The 13,654-nt window shown below is 42.7% G+C and overlaps 1 protein-coding gene across 5 annotated transcripts in view; it reads right to left on the reverse strand.

Moving 5' to 3' along the window:
• pvrl2l (PVR cell adhesion molecule related 2 like) overlaps window positions 1-12,778 on the reverse strand; it is a 309,345-nt gene extending 296,567 nt beyond the window's left edge. For 4 of the 5 annotated variants that reach the window (XM_044138427.1, XM_044138425.1, XM_044138426.1 and 1 more), the window contains exon 1: window positions 12,347-12,462. In XM_044138427.1, coding sequence (XP_043994362.1) covers window positions 12,347-12,434 — 88 coding nt within the window. In that variant the 5' untranslated portion in view covers window positions 12,435-12,462. Of the gene's footprint in view, window positions 1-12,346 lie in introns of all 5 variants that reach the window. The other variant, XM_044138424.1, reaches the window with a different exon arrangement.
• Between the last annotated feature and the right edge of the window lie 876 nt (window positions 12,779-13,654).

Genomic DNA, 13,654 nt, shown 5'->3' on the forward strand with positions numbered 1-13,654 from the left:
GGTCCAGGCCTTCCTCTGCTCAGTTTGCATCTTCTCCCTGCATGCAGTGCTTCTGTTCGGCACGGCTGTGTGCACGGATGGCCCTGTGATGCATGTTTGTATCTGAAACAAAGAAATACTGTAAACCAGAGCGGAAAAAGACATTTCAGCAAAGTGTTGTCACCAACAGGGCTGATATAGATCCGTACCACAAGTCTGGTGCCATTCCTTCAGTTTTCAGGTTGCTGTTCAGCTCTCCCTTCAGCTGCAGATACTTCCACGTCTGCTAATGAAGGCTGACAGGAAGCCATGTCCCATTGTTAATATAAAAACATGGACTGCTTCCCGTCACTCACCTGCCAGCTGCAGAAGATGTGCGATTCTGTGCCAGGAAATAACTCCTGAAACACGTAGCCTGACAAACTTAATTGTCACATCCATGTCTTGTTTTTCTTTCCCTTTTCTTACATGCAGCTGCTTTGTTTGCCAGCACAACCATTCGCTGGCAGCCAGGTTTGAAACAACCGCAGCACGTTTATTGAAAAATGACAAAAAAATGATCTAATTAGTAGTGACATGCATGGCAGAATAAATGGGGGGGAAATGTGTTGGGAAATGGGCTGTAACTTTAAATGACACTGGTATTCTCTTTTAATGTGCGTGTGACTTGCATGAAAATGTGAAGAGTATTCAGTCAAATAGAGTTGTACATGCAAATGAGAAACAATGTTGTCAAAGTGGATCCACTTGATTAAGATTACTACCATCGACACACAAATACACACTCATACACACTCATACACACACCATGCAGGGCGATGCAGCCAGTTTAAGGAATGATAAAGAAGCACAGGAAACAGAGGGAGGTGAGGAAATGCCGGAAGCACAAATCCTCGTCCTTAGCGATGTTCTCCTTCAACATCTCATCAACACACTCAGGATGTCTCCTCCTCAGGTGGCCGATCACCTGCTGATCTCCACAACTTGTTTCCAAGCGTCTGCCAGCTGCAGGGAAAGCTGGACAGTTTTAGGAGGCAGAGGAACAGATAAATCAATTCACTTCCTATGTTCCATTTGAATCACCTCACAGAGGTGTTGAGCTTCATTTTCCCCTCTTTTTGAGTCGCTACTTTGTCTCACCAAGTGGTCAGGAACATTTGTTAAAAGGGTTGATATTTGGTCTGACCTTTTCATGCCTCGTTTCAACAATCTAAAGTCTACCTACGGCACAATCCAGAGCTTTTTCAGCCGCGACATGGAGGAAATGTTGAATATTGCAACAGAATGTCTTACTGCACAGTTCAGCAACACCTGGCCAACACAAAGACATTTCAGTGCATTCATGTTTAATTTGTCACATCTTCACAGTATTTATACAAAATGTTTAAAGCCAGGTTATTGTATTTTCTTAGCATAAGACCAGGATCATTTCTCTACATTATCTGACCTTTAAAGTGATAAAATAATAAGATTCAAAAGCACCAAAAGTGCATTTGTTGAGGAGACAGAAATATTTCCTTCTGATTTAATTCCAGCTTCTAGTCTTCCTCACATCACTCCGTCCCAACAGTCAAACTGTCCAAGACGGATTTTTATGACATTTTCATATTTGTATCTTCCAGTTCAAGACATTTCACATCCAAAAGATCTCAATTTACAGAAATATCAGTAAATTTTTAAAATATCTTTGGAAATTGTTCTCCAGACTGATCGATTTGCATAACAACATTCTTTGTAACCTTTTTGCACTCGTTAATTATCCTTTGACTTATTCTTGCATTAAATCTTTATGCTTTATTAACTATTTTTGGAAGAATTAAACTGAAACTTTTTCTACTTTGAACACTTTTTTGTCCCCTTTTGAGTCTGGTCTCTTACATGCACACTAGAAAAAGAGGATTTTTCTCCTGTTATGCTTTGTCATAAAAGGGAAAAGATGGTACAAAGACCTCACAAAACAATGCAAGAAAGTGCAATGCTGTGTCATCCATCCATCCATCCATCTATCCAATTATCTTCAGTCATTGAGGCGGCAGCTTACACAGAGAAGCCCAGACTTCTGTCTCTCCAGCCTCTTTTTTCCATGCACTTGAAGCTCTTTGTCAGATGGCTGAAACTAAAAACAGTGAGTTTTATCTGTGATAAAAAGCCGACAATAAAAACAGATTCTGATTTTCTGTATCCAAGCATTGAACTAAGTTCTGGCATCACAGAGAGAAAATGAAATGGTGGGAACCATCTGAACTAAATCTGACAGAATTACTCATCTGAAGAATGCTGTGATTGTGGTGAAGGTGACTAAAGATATGGCATCCAGACCGGCCCCTGAACAGTAAATATTTTTATGTATTTCAACAAGAGCTTGTAGACGTTATTGTAGAGGGATCAGTACATTCACCACAGGACCATCCAGACTGAAAACATGATCCAACCAGAAACAGAGACAGTCCTACAGACGACAGGACGGCTCAGAGGAAAACTGGATGAGTTCCTGAAGGATGTTTGTCTCCTCCAGTCAGAGGTTCAAACATTCAGCTGTATCGTCACTTTTCAGGGACAGCTGACAATGGCCGACCTTTCTAGTGCTCCGACTTGAGCCAGGACAGGAAACTCACTTTCAAGATCATGCAGACTTCTTGTATCCGAACTTCCTCAGCCAGGAAAGACGTTTCACTTCGAGTGCGATTCCCTCTAATCACAATAAGGTGATAAACAATGGCTTCATGCAGTTATTAGGAAAGGTTTGTGTGTTTGAGAGAAAAGGCAACAAACTGAAGGGAAAACTGCAGACTGTCAGAGGAAAGACATCAGTAGAACCAGTTACTTCTGCAGGAATCATGTGACCAATTTATATTTCATAAATTGTGACACGCTTCATAGACTCATGATTTATGCAAGACTGACATGTGTAGAGCTTCCATAATTCAGACGGTATACAACCCTGAGCTCTGCACTGCACCACAAAGCAACCTTACCCGACTTTAAGAAGCTTAGATGTTTGTGTTTTAATGCAAAATATGGAAATACAACCAATACTCTGCCAAAGTATTTACACATGTTCAGCTTTTTAATATTTATTTCCCTTACAGCCAAGAACTCCACATATTTTATTGGGGTTTTATGAGGCAGATCAATAAAAAGTAGAGCACATCTAAAAGTAAATGAAATCTGTTTTTCTTTTTAATAAACACAATTTTGAAAAGAGTAGCATGCCTTAATATTTGGTCATTCTCTCCTATTGAAGCTGAAGTCTTGTTTTCCGTCTTCCTCCCAGATGTGCACATCTAGAGGAGAACATTTCTGTCCAGTTACGTTTGTAAAGCAGTTTAAGGTCAGTGTGATTCAGTAAAAATACAATCAATATTCAGACCTTGCAACAAAATTCTCACAATGTTTTCGGTCTGGATTTTAATTGCACCATTCTGGCACATGAATATGTTTTCCACTGGTTTTTGTTGTCCTGCTGGATACGACCAAAGGTTTTCACCCAGGATCGATCTGTACTCATCAACATACGTCATGTCCCAAACCTTTAAAAGGAATCATGCCTAGAGTTTGTTGCTGCTGCTACCACCATGCATGAGAGAGATGCAGCGTTAGTTTTTATAAAACCGCATTATTTTGCATTTAGGCTAAATAAGCTGAACTTTGGCATCATTTGAGAACCATGTTTTACATGTTTCCTACACAGCTTGTGGCAAAACAATCATCTTCTTGTCAGTTTCTCATCAAGCCCAGATTTGTGGAATGCACGACTAAAAGCTGTCAACAGATTCAGCTACCCGAACCGTTTATCACCGCATCTCCTCCAGAGTCACCAGGAGACTTTTGGTCATTTCCATTTAAGTTTGAAACCCATGTCTTCATAAGTTTGCAGTTCTGCTAATAATAATAATAATAATAATAATAATAATAATAATAATAATAATAATAATAATAATAATAATAATAATAATAATAATAATGATAATAATAATAGCATCAAAGAAAAGGGGATGTGAATAAATATGCAGAACACTTTCTGAGTTATGCTTTGTAAAGTAAAATGTTAAAATCTCTACAGTAATAAGGTTTGTATTAATGCAAGCGGATAAAGAAAAAGACCAAGATCTACATTTTAACATTCCTCCTGAAGTGGTTTTGCTCTAATCACACTCCTGAAGTGTTTAATTGCAATAATGTCTGCTAATGCTATTCCACCTACTCTGATATTTCATCCCAACATAACGCTGATTACAAACAAATGTTACGGGGGTGAGAAAGAAATCTGCTTTCTGCATGAGTAATGTCAGCTCTACTGGGTCCAATCGTTGACATTTGAAATTGCCGTCTCTCATTAGCGTTTGCACATCATCCAGGATGTTTCCTTTATATCTCCGTTCAGCCGCCATGTAAATTCCAAGTTGTAAATCTGCAAACGCGGATCAGTTTGGGCTCCCGCGGTTCCCAGTTTAAGCGTCGCTCTTCCCGTCTCTCTGCAGGAGGAAGCCCAGCCTAAAGGCTTTATAATGATGCAAGTGAGGCAAACAAATGTTACTGCGCTTATTAAATCGCCCACATGGGTACAACAGGAAATGTCACAGAGTCACATCGCAGCCTGATCCACTGCTGCACTCCCACACACAGGGTTCAAGCCATTTCCATTTTGTCACCAGCAAACTATCTGGGAAGGAAGCGGCAGCAGAAACGGGAGGAGGACGACTCCACTCCCAGAGCAGACAGAGCAGAGATGCTTGTCTAAACAGTTTCACACTTTCTGAATCCCTTCCCTTTCCAAACAATGAGGGCTGGAGGAGCTGGGAGCAGCAGAGAGAGAGGCAGGGAGGAGGGGAAAGGGGGCGGCTGGCACCCCTTTTAATTCCACCAAAAGCTGAGCCAACAAAAGGGCCTCCACTCGGGAGCTGGGACGGAGCCGCAGCCAGCCCGGCTGGCTCGGAGCGGGTCGTGAGCAGAAGAATGGGTGAGAGAAAGGAAGGGAGAGAATGAGACAGAGCGAGTGAGAGGGGAGGAATAAAGGAAAGAGAAAATGAATAGAATGAGCTGGGTTTGAAAGCCTGGAAAGCCCCCACTGGAAGTTGTGTGTTTTTTCCCACCCGGCATGGAGGCAAAAGTAAAAACCAGAGAGAGGAAGCAGGACAGGTTGGGTGTTTCTCAAACGTCTGTAACGATGTTCATGATGCAGAGAGGCGACTAAAACCCCCGAGAGCAAAACGCAGAAGCTTTCCTCTGGCCATCCGCGGATCAGCTCCATTGTGATTCGTGGCTCCGCTCCTGTTGCTCCGCTCAGTAATCCCTCGTCCCTCTGACACCTGTTTGCCCAGGAATCACAAAGAGGTGCCAAGGTGTTAGCCATGATACGGTTTATTTCCAAAGAGCCTGATGTGGAATTTGCTTACGATCCTGATCCTTCAAAAAGAAAGAACTAAAAAGGAAGGAAAGGAAAATTTGCTGACTCGTATTCTGACTTGGGGCGGGTGAAGTGATGGATTAAAAGCTGCTCTGTGGCCTTTCAGCAAGCTGCAGCCGCACAGAACACAAAATCCTCACCCAGATTCCACCAGACCAATCAGAAACAGAAAAACCCCTAAAAGCACGCGTTGGTGAAACAGAGGAATCAGGAGAGATCCACCCTGCAGAAGCTGCATCTCTGACCACCAGTTAACAACAAACTGACCACAGAGGACAAAACCAAGGAATACAAGTGAAACTAGGCATCCTCACTGAAGATGAAACTTTCTGCTGCACATAGAATGAAGTCTCTCTTTTAATGTCTCCAGTTAATTTGGACTCACAGAGAGGAACATTTTGTAATTAAAAAAGAAAAAGACAGGTTATTACATTGTAATGATCATCCCAGGTTGGAGGTTTGGGATGTTTAGCTGTCTACAAATTTTCAGACTTTCAAACAAACTTGCCATTATGCATTTTGTGGTTAGCTTTACATTATTTTGACCCTTTGCAGCTGTGTTGCTTTTTTAGTGACAAATAAGTAAAATGACTGAAGTGTACAAAAAAACCAAAAATATCCAACAAGTCATTCCAGTTTACTTCTCAAAGTCGCCACAAGTATCACAGTTAGATAAGTATGAACAGGAACTCAGCCCAATAAAGATGATAATGTTTGCAAATTGGCAGAGAAAAGGCTATAATTAAGAAAAAAAAAGTAATTTTAATAAATAGAAACTACTGTAACAGTTTCTGCTACAGAAACCGCAACAGACTGATCGTCAAGGCGATGATGAGTCAGAGAGGAGAAATAAAGGCGTGGAGAGAACCACAGGAAGCATGGAGTCTATATCATCCAACAGGGTTGATACAGAGCCAATCAGACTTCTCCTTCTCTAAAGAACAACACACACTCCGACAGTGTGTGAGGGACAAAATAAGTCATTTCTAAATATAAAGAAAGAACGGATTAGTTACCAGTACAGCTTTCAAACTGTCATTTGGTTCCTACTGTGGAAATCCTTTTAATAAGATACTAGAAAGTTCTGGAGAGATGAGAATGTTGTTATGAATGGTCATCAGATTGCTTTTCACGTGCAAACAAGACATATCAAACTCTGGAAATATTTCACTTTCTGAGTGATTGTGTGGAAACAGAAGCATTTCCTTATTAAACTACTTATCATCCAATCTACACAACAGGCTGCAAGCTGGTTGGCCAGCTGTTTCAGTCCCTAAAAGTATTTCTGTCAATGAGAAGCTGTTTGATTTTAACTCAACATTAGCATACCGCAAGAATCTGACATCAGCCACCACCGATTCCTAAAGACAAAACAGACACAAAATCCATAAAATATGAATAAATGAACCGTAGAAATCGGAAGGAAATTTTAAACTTCCCAGGTGTTTTTTTAATGTATTTTCTACTTTATGTCAATGTGTGAAATTGATCATTTTTATGCATAACATTTCACATTCTTTATATAACAATGTAGAGAAAATGTCACTTTTGGATTCACAGAAATGTGAATAAATTAAACATGATAAACTTAAATCATGGTAAAAAAAAAATCTATTTTAGAGTTGATGAAAATGTTTGCACTTTTTTTTTTTATGGAAATTTTTCATACAGTATCTCTCTCTGCACTTCTCAGTTCAAGCAATTAAAAGCTTAACAGTGAGAATGTGTTGCGTCTAAATCCCAGACGACCTGCCATCACTGTATCACACCCTGGAGCCGCCATGCCGGCTCTCCCTCACACAGGTCGACCTTAACGGTTTCCTCGCAACCTTGGAGGCCCAGAAGCGACACAGCGGCAGGTTGACAACCACACCCCTCGCCGCGGTTCTGTCCAAAAACAGACGGCCAGAAGGCGTCCAAGTCCCAGCGTGAAGGACTTCCTGAAAGAGGTTGGGGACAGCGGAGTCACTGAGCTGCAGGACGGAGCAGCTGAAAGTTTCATGCATGGTCGAGGAATCCAACAACTCCAAGATGTTATGTTGGAAATTTGAAGCTTCTTTATATGCTCAGACATTTCATTACAGTTTGGAATCTAAATTATTTCTCAGGAAAAACAAATCAAAACAAAAATACAGCCATCTCCAAAATATTTCTTTCACATCAAAACCTTCCAACTTCCACAGAATCCCTCTTAAACCTCAGGGCTGTGAATACTAGAGCCAAATGATGTTTCATCAGGTTTTTTTAGTCATAAATTCTTTGGACAGCAATATCTCAGCCTGTAGGTTTTCCTCCAAGAGCTAATCAGCAGCACCATTATGCAGCGAAGAGGAGCGATCCGCAGCGAACAGGCGGCCGCAACCGAGTCTCCCAAAGCAGAGCTTGGTTATGAATTTTAATTAACGCAATAAAAAATGTCTGTATTTCCATTCACTTCCTTATCAATCCATCTCATCTTCTGGGAGTGGTCCAAGGAGTGAAGCTGATGACTGTTTGGAGATTCTTCTCTCCTCTTGAGGAAGAACGTTGGATGTGATTTTACATGTTCTTGTAGAGAGATGGAACAAAAACGACTTTCCATCAAAAGTCTTTTTATTTTACAAGTCTAAGACAGGTTCCAGGTCTCCAACAGCTGAAATCAGAAATCCCTCTTCATATTTATGATCTCCATATCTGCTGACACAGATGTTTCCTCAGAAGACCAGAGGAAAGTCTTAGAATGATCTTATTCACGACTCTCAAACATTTCTTCATTGTACAGAGCTGGATTATTAGGAAAAAATGTAATAAATCTACACTGAGAAGCTTTTAGCTGTATAAAAGCAGTAAACATGCCAAATTACCAAATACAGCTAAATAACATTGATTTTTTCATTTGTATTTCAATTTCAATTCAAATTTCTAGTCCAATGTTGAATAAATTACAAGACAGGTAAAAAGTCCAAAGCTTTTTCACAAACACAAAGTCCAATATGGCTGCATATAAAACTTGATGACAGCCACAATAAAAAAACAAAAAAGTTTATTTCTGCCTTTCCCAGCCCTGTTTAGTGAAGCCATGACAAAGTTTGGAAAGAAATGGAGAAATATATTAGCTTGTATTAACTTTCACTTCTGAATACCTGAAATAAAGATAAATTAAAATCTGAAAACTTGAGTCAGAGTCCAAGTTTGAGTCCTTGAAGAACAAATGTAAGTCAAGTCAGATGTTAGTTGAGCAACTTAAGCACAAATGGTTTAGATCATAACTGCTTCAGCTGAGGGAAGATGCACATTATTATATTGACATGAGTTCACCTACATTTACAGTAACCATCAATTAAGTAGGTTTGTATTTTCAAAGCGCCTTTCACAGACAAAGTGCAGCGCAACAGAAGTCCTATTTATGTTGTTCATCTTGTGAAAACAAGCATAAAGTCGTAGGAATCCCAAGTCGTCATTAACCCAAAGGAAGAAATGAAGCTCCAGATGAAATCTTCAAATGGAGGGAAAACCAGAATGGACCACTGGAAAACACAAACATGCATGAATATGCAAAACAACAACACAGTGCAATGCAAAGCAGACCATGAGTCACTAATGACTCTCGATAATCAGGCCGCGGCGCTGCAAGGGCGATAATCATCGGCCGCCTGCTCTCCAAGTGATAAGCTAATCAGTCGTTCTTCTCCAGCGAGCCGACAAGGGGACTCATCATGGCTGACATTTCAGAGCAGGATGGAGCCCAAAGAGCCCAGCCTCAGAGGAGAGGGGGCACCTGGAGTGACTTAATTATCACTGCTGCAGAAGGAGATCCACTCAACCCTGTTTTACACTTTTTTAACTCCAGGTTAACCTGGTTCTTCCAACATTATGGCTTCTCTGCTGGATTTTAACGTCTGTTTCAGGGAGCTAACAGGAGACTGAACGGTTTCAGGTTTATTTGTATCATTCAGGTGTTTCAAACCAAAGAATATCAGAGGTGTGATCACACAAACATAAACCCTTAATATTTCTGCTGTATCTAATTGTATCATCGCCATGTCAGTCACAGATCTGCTGGGAAAAGGCAGAAAGAGAAAATTCTGCTGAAAACTGCTTCAGATGCCAGGAAAAACCAACGTTTGCATTCACCTGGATCTCCTGCGGCTGTGGTGGGTGAAATGAGCGCCGAGGATTTCTCCTCCTCCAACAAGACAGTTGTGTTGTTGCACGCTCAAATTAAATCATAACCTGTGGGGATCCTGTCACAATAATCTGACAGCTCTCAGACAACCGGATGTAGCCAGCGCCTCAGCCGAGCGGCTGTCATCCTTCCACCAACCTGTGCAGCCCAGCCTGCAGCAGCATCACAGCCCTCATGCTTTACACAAACATGAGGAGGAAGGCTGGGTTCACAGCTAGTTCCCCATCAAGGTCAAACCTTCACCCGGGAAAGAGAAGCGTTGGTCGCCGCTCCACATGCGACAGATGCTGCTGCTGAACGCAGCGCGGCTCCCAGCCCTGAAATATCCTGCCCTCCCAGCCGTTTTGATCTCTGAGGCGCGCCTTGGCGGAGCGACAGCGTGAGAGATGACACGGCTCCAATATGACCCATCTTCTGTTTCCTCTGTGACAATTCAGGGACAGCTCTGACAGACGATACGAGTTGCACCCAGGTGGAAGCAACAGTCGGGCAGATTTCTGCTGACGGTGAACAGGAAAACAGATTTTTATGCCAATATGTTCAGCATGACTGGCTGCTGCTGGAAACGCTGCAGCTGGCTGCAGGAAGTGGAGGAAACACTGAAAACCTGACTAGTTTCAGTCGAGATGCATTGATTAGACTTTAATAGGGAAAAACTCTTTTATTTTGAAGGGAGAAAACACAAACAGGCTTTTGGTTAAGCTGTTTGGATTCAATAACTGACCATGAAGGGAAACTGAACTGCAGGGACTTTGACAGGCTGAACTTTGGAATCCAACATTAAATAAATACAAACAAGATTTTCCCAGTTATGCATCAGTGGAAATGTCCAACCGTTATGATTTTACAGTTGACTCAACAAGTAACACTTTGTTGATCAGTGAGCGAATGAGGAAAAAATGTCTGATTTTGATCCGTATCTGATTGGTTCATTGCCAAGTTTCAACAACAGTGGCATGTTATTCAACAGAAATCTGGAGTGGAGCTGAAATATTGCAGAAAAACATTTTAGGAAGCCAAGGAGGCTTCATATTGGTGAGCAAATTTACTGCTTCTCAGTAAAAATGTGATTTTTTTTTTTTTTTTTTACTGCAGTAGCAAAATGTCAGACTGAAATAGTTCAGAAAATTCAACCTTAACTTTCAGTTTTGGTTGGTTTTTTTTCCACTGAACTGAGACAGAAATGGAATAATATTGACTTTCACGGCTGAATGAGTTCTGTTGATTCTGACATGTTTCAGATCAATGCTGACAGACTCGGCTTGGTTCAGTTTCAAATGAGCAGCTGGTGATCTCTGGCTAACCTGCTGCCTTGCAGTTAGAAGGTCTTGGGTTCAAATCCCCACCTGGCTTCTTTCCAGGTACTCCAGCTGCTTCACACAATCCAAAAGCACAACTGTTAGGTAAATTGGTCTCTCAAGATTGCATTTAGGAGTGTGTGTGTGGAGGCGGGGGGGGGGGGGTGGGGGGGGGGGTGTTGCTCAGTCCAGGTGGGACCACGCCTCTCCTCCGATCAATGATGCAGATAAACACCAAACATTCCCATGAGCCTAAGGATAAGCAGATGATGAATGATCTCTCAGGCCCACAGCATCACAGATCCTCCACCGTACTTTAACTACACGTGGTTCTTTATTGAAATGTAATATTTCTCTTTGCGAGACTTCCAAACAACCTAGAGACAAACACAAGGCATCGGTTTTTGTTGGTTTTTTTTAAACCTTCCTTACCAATGCTCTCTCATGTTTCCCATTTTTATTGGTGGTCAAGCAAAAAACAGGAAGTCATGGAGAACTGACCAGACGTTTGACTCTGAACATGTTTTAAATGAACCCAAGTTGATCATTCTGTGCAGAATCAGTGAGTTTCTCAGTGTGAGATTTTCCACCACTATCAAAGTTTGATTCATTTTAAGGCTGTTAAAACGTCTTCTCCAAGAGGGCCCGCAAATTTGCCTGGATCTGAAATACTGTGCATGATTTTAAATGGTTCAGATAACATGTAATCACACATAAAATTAATGGTCATTACTGATGTATTAACGCGCCATAGGATTCATTTATAACGTTTCTTTGACTCTTTTTGGCGCGTAGCAGCAGAACTGCAGATAATCGATCATTATTGGTGCAGCTGAGAAACATCTGTTGGTCAACAGGAAAACCAAAGTGACCCACTCCACTTCTCTGCCTATTTTACTGAACGATTCAAGGTGAGATAAGGAACATTTTGTATGAGCCACCTATGCCATTTGTATCCAAGTATGATCGTGCACTTTCTTTAATTAAGCATTTAGTTATTTAGGCGGGATTTCTACAGAGAAGCCGGTAGAAGCGCAGCTCCCCATCATCACCCTGTTGCTCCGATTTCCATCATTGTTCTAACGGGGAGTAATCAGCTGCTGTCCCGTTTGACCGCACACGCGTCTCCCTCTGCAGGTAAACACAGACTGCAGGTCAGCCGCGCATGAAGGGGTTTGTAGAGGCTCAGAGGGGATTAGGTTTCCTGAGCAGTCACCTGCCGACGGAAGCAGCCGGGAATTAGGACAAAAACCACGCCACGCCTCGCATGTCAAGACCTCAGCTGAAACTCAGTTGCGATCTGGTGGAGGGAAAGCGGGATCAGAAACTTTTACAGTCAGACATCAGCCAGACGGAGCAGAGACGTGACTGTGAACATGAGCGGGGAATGCGCGGCTGGAAAGTCCGGAGATCAGCCGTGATCCAGAGCGCACGGCGCAGGAGGACTCAGCCTCCGCTGGTACTCAGCTCGGCTCGGTTCGGTTCGGTTCTGCTTACCTTGAGCAGCCACAATGATCACCGCTGCCACCATCCAGGCGTTCCGCCCCGGAGAGCCCGGGCAGCGCGCAGTGGAATCTCTCGCCATTCTTCTGCACTGGAGGTAAATATCCAGAACACCGAGGTGTGCCAAGACCGGACTCCGAGTTATTCCTCCTGCAGCCCGCTCACCAACTTACAACTCAGTTCAGATCGCCTGCTTTCAAACCAGTCAACTTCTCTCTCTCCTGCTCCTTTCCTCCCGCAGCTCAGCGCGTCCTCCTCCTGATTCCGGACCGAGCGCAGATCCTCTCAGAGTCTTAATGAGGGGCAGGAGCGCGACCCCTCCCCTGTGTGGCCCGGACGCAGTGCGCACAGGTAGCCCGCGGCGGCTGCGTGTCTGGCGGATAGCGTTGAGAGCAGCAGGCGGAGAACAAAGTGTGGACGGAGTGTGAGAGAGTCGCAGGAGCTCCGTGGGTTTGATGCGCAGAGCTGAGTGGGGAATATCCGAGTGATGTCAGCAGAGCGTCACCAAGAGGACTTCAGCCGAAAAGCGGAGAGGAAGAGAGAAAGGAGAGGAGAGCAAAGGAGAGGAGAGGAGAGGAAAGGAAAGGAAAGGAAAGGAAAGGAAAGGAAAGGAAAGGAAAGGAAAGGAAAGGAAAGGAAAGGAAAGGAAAGGAAAGGAAAGGAAAGGAAAGGAAAGGAAAGGAAAGGAGAGGAGAGGAGAGGAGAGGAGAGGAGAGGAGAGGAGAGGAGAGGAGAGGAGAGGAGAGGAGAGGAGAGGAGAGGAGAGGAGAGGAGAGGAGAGGAGAGGAGAGGAGAGGAGAGGAAAAAAGAGGAGAGGAGAGGCTGCAGGAACATGTTTGCTGTTCAGGTGGAGATTCTCATCATCACTGAGAAAATGTTTGGCTGATTAACCGTAGATGTAATGATTTATTCAGCTAAATGGAAATCTAGAACAGATGCCAGTTGAAATATTTTCTTCTCCAACCTCCTTTGTTTTTTAGTCCTACTTAGTTTTAATTTCGAGATAAAATGTAAGTTTACAGATTCGGTTTTGGTCCTTCATACAAACAAAATTATCACAAAAAATAATGCATAATTCTCCTGTTTAAAAATACAACAAGGATATATTTTATCTGCGACAGACTGGCGACCTGTCCAGGGTGAACCCCGCCTCTCGCCCGGGACGCAGCTGGAGAGGAACCAGCAACCCTCCCGACCCCATTCGGGACGAAGGGTGTTCAGAGAATGGATGGATGGATGGATATATTTTATGTTTTAATTATAGTTGAAGAGAAAATAAAACTGGCAGGACAGACCACATTA

This window comes from Gambusia affinis, linkage group LG14 (genome assembly GCF_019740435.1).
Source record: "Gambusia affinis linkage group LG14, SWU_Gaff_1.0, whole genome shotgun sequence".
Taxonomy (NCBI): Eukaryota; Metazoa; Chordata; class Actinopteri; order Cyprinodontiformes; family Poeciliidae; genus Gambusia; species Gambusia affinis.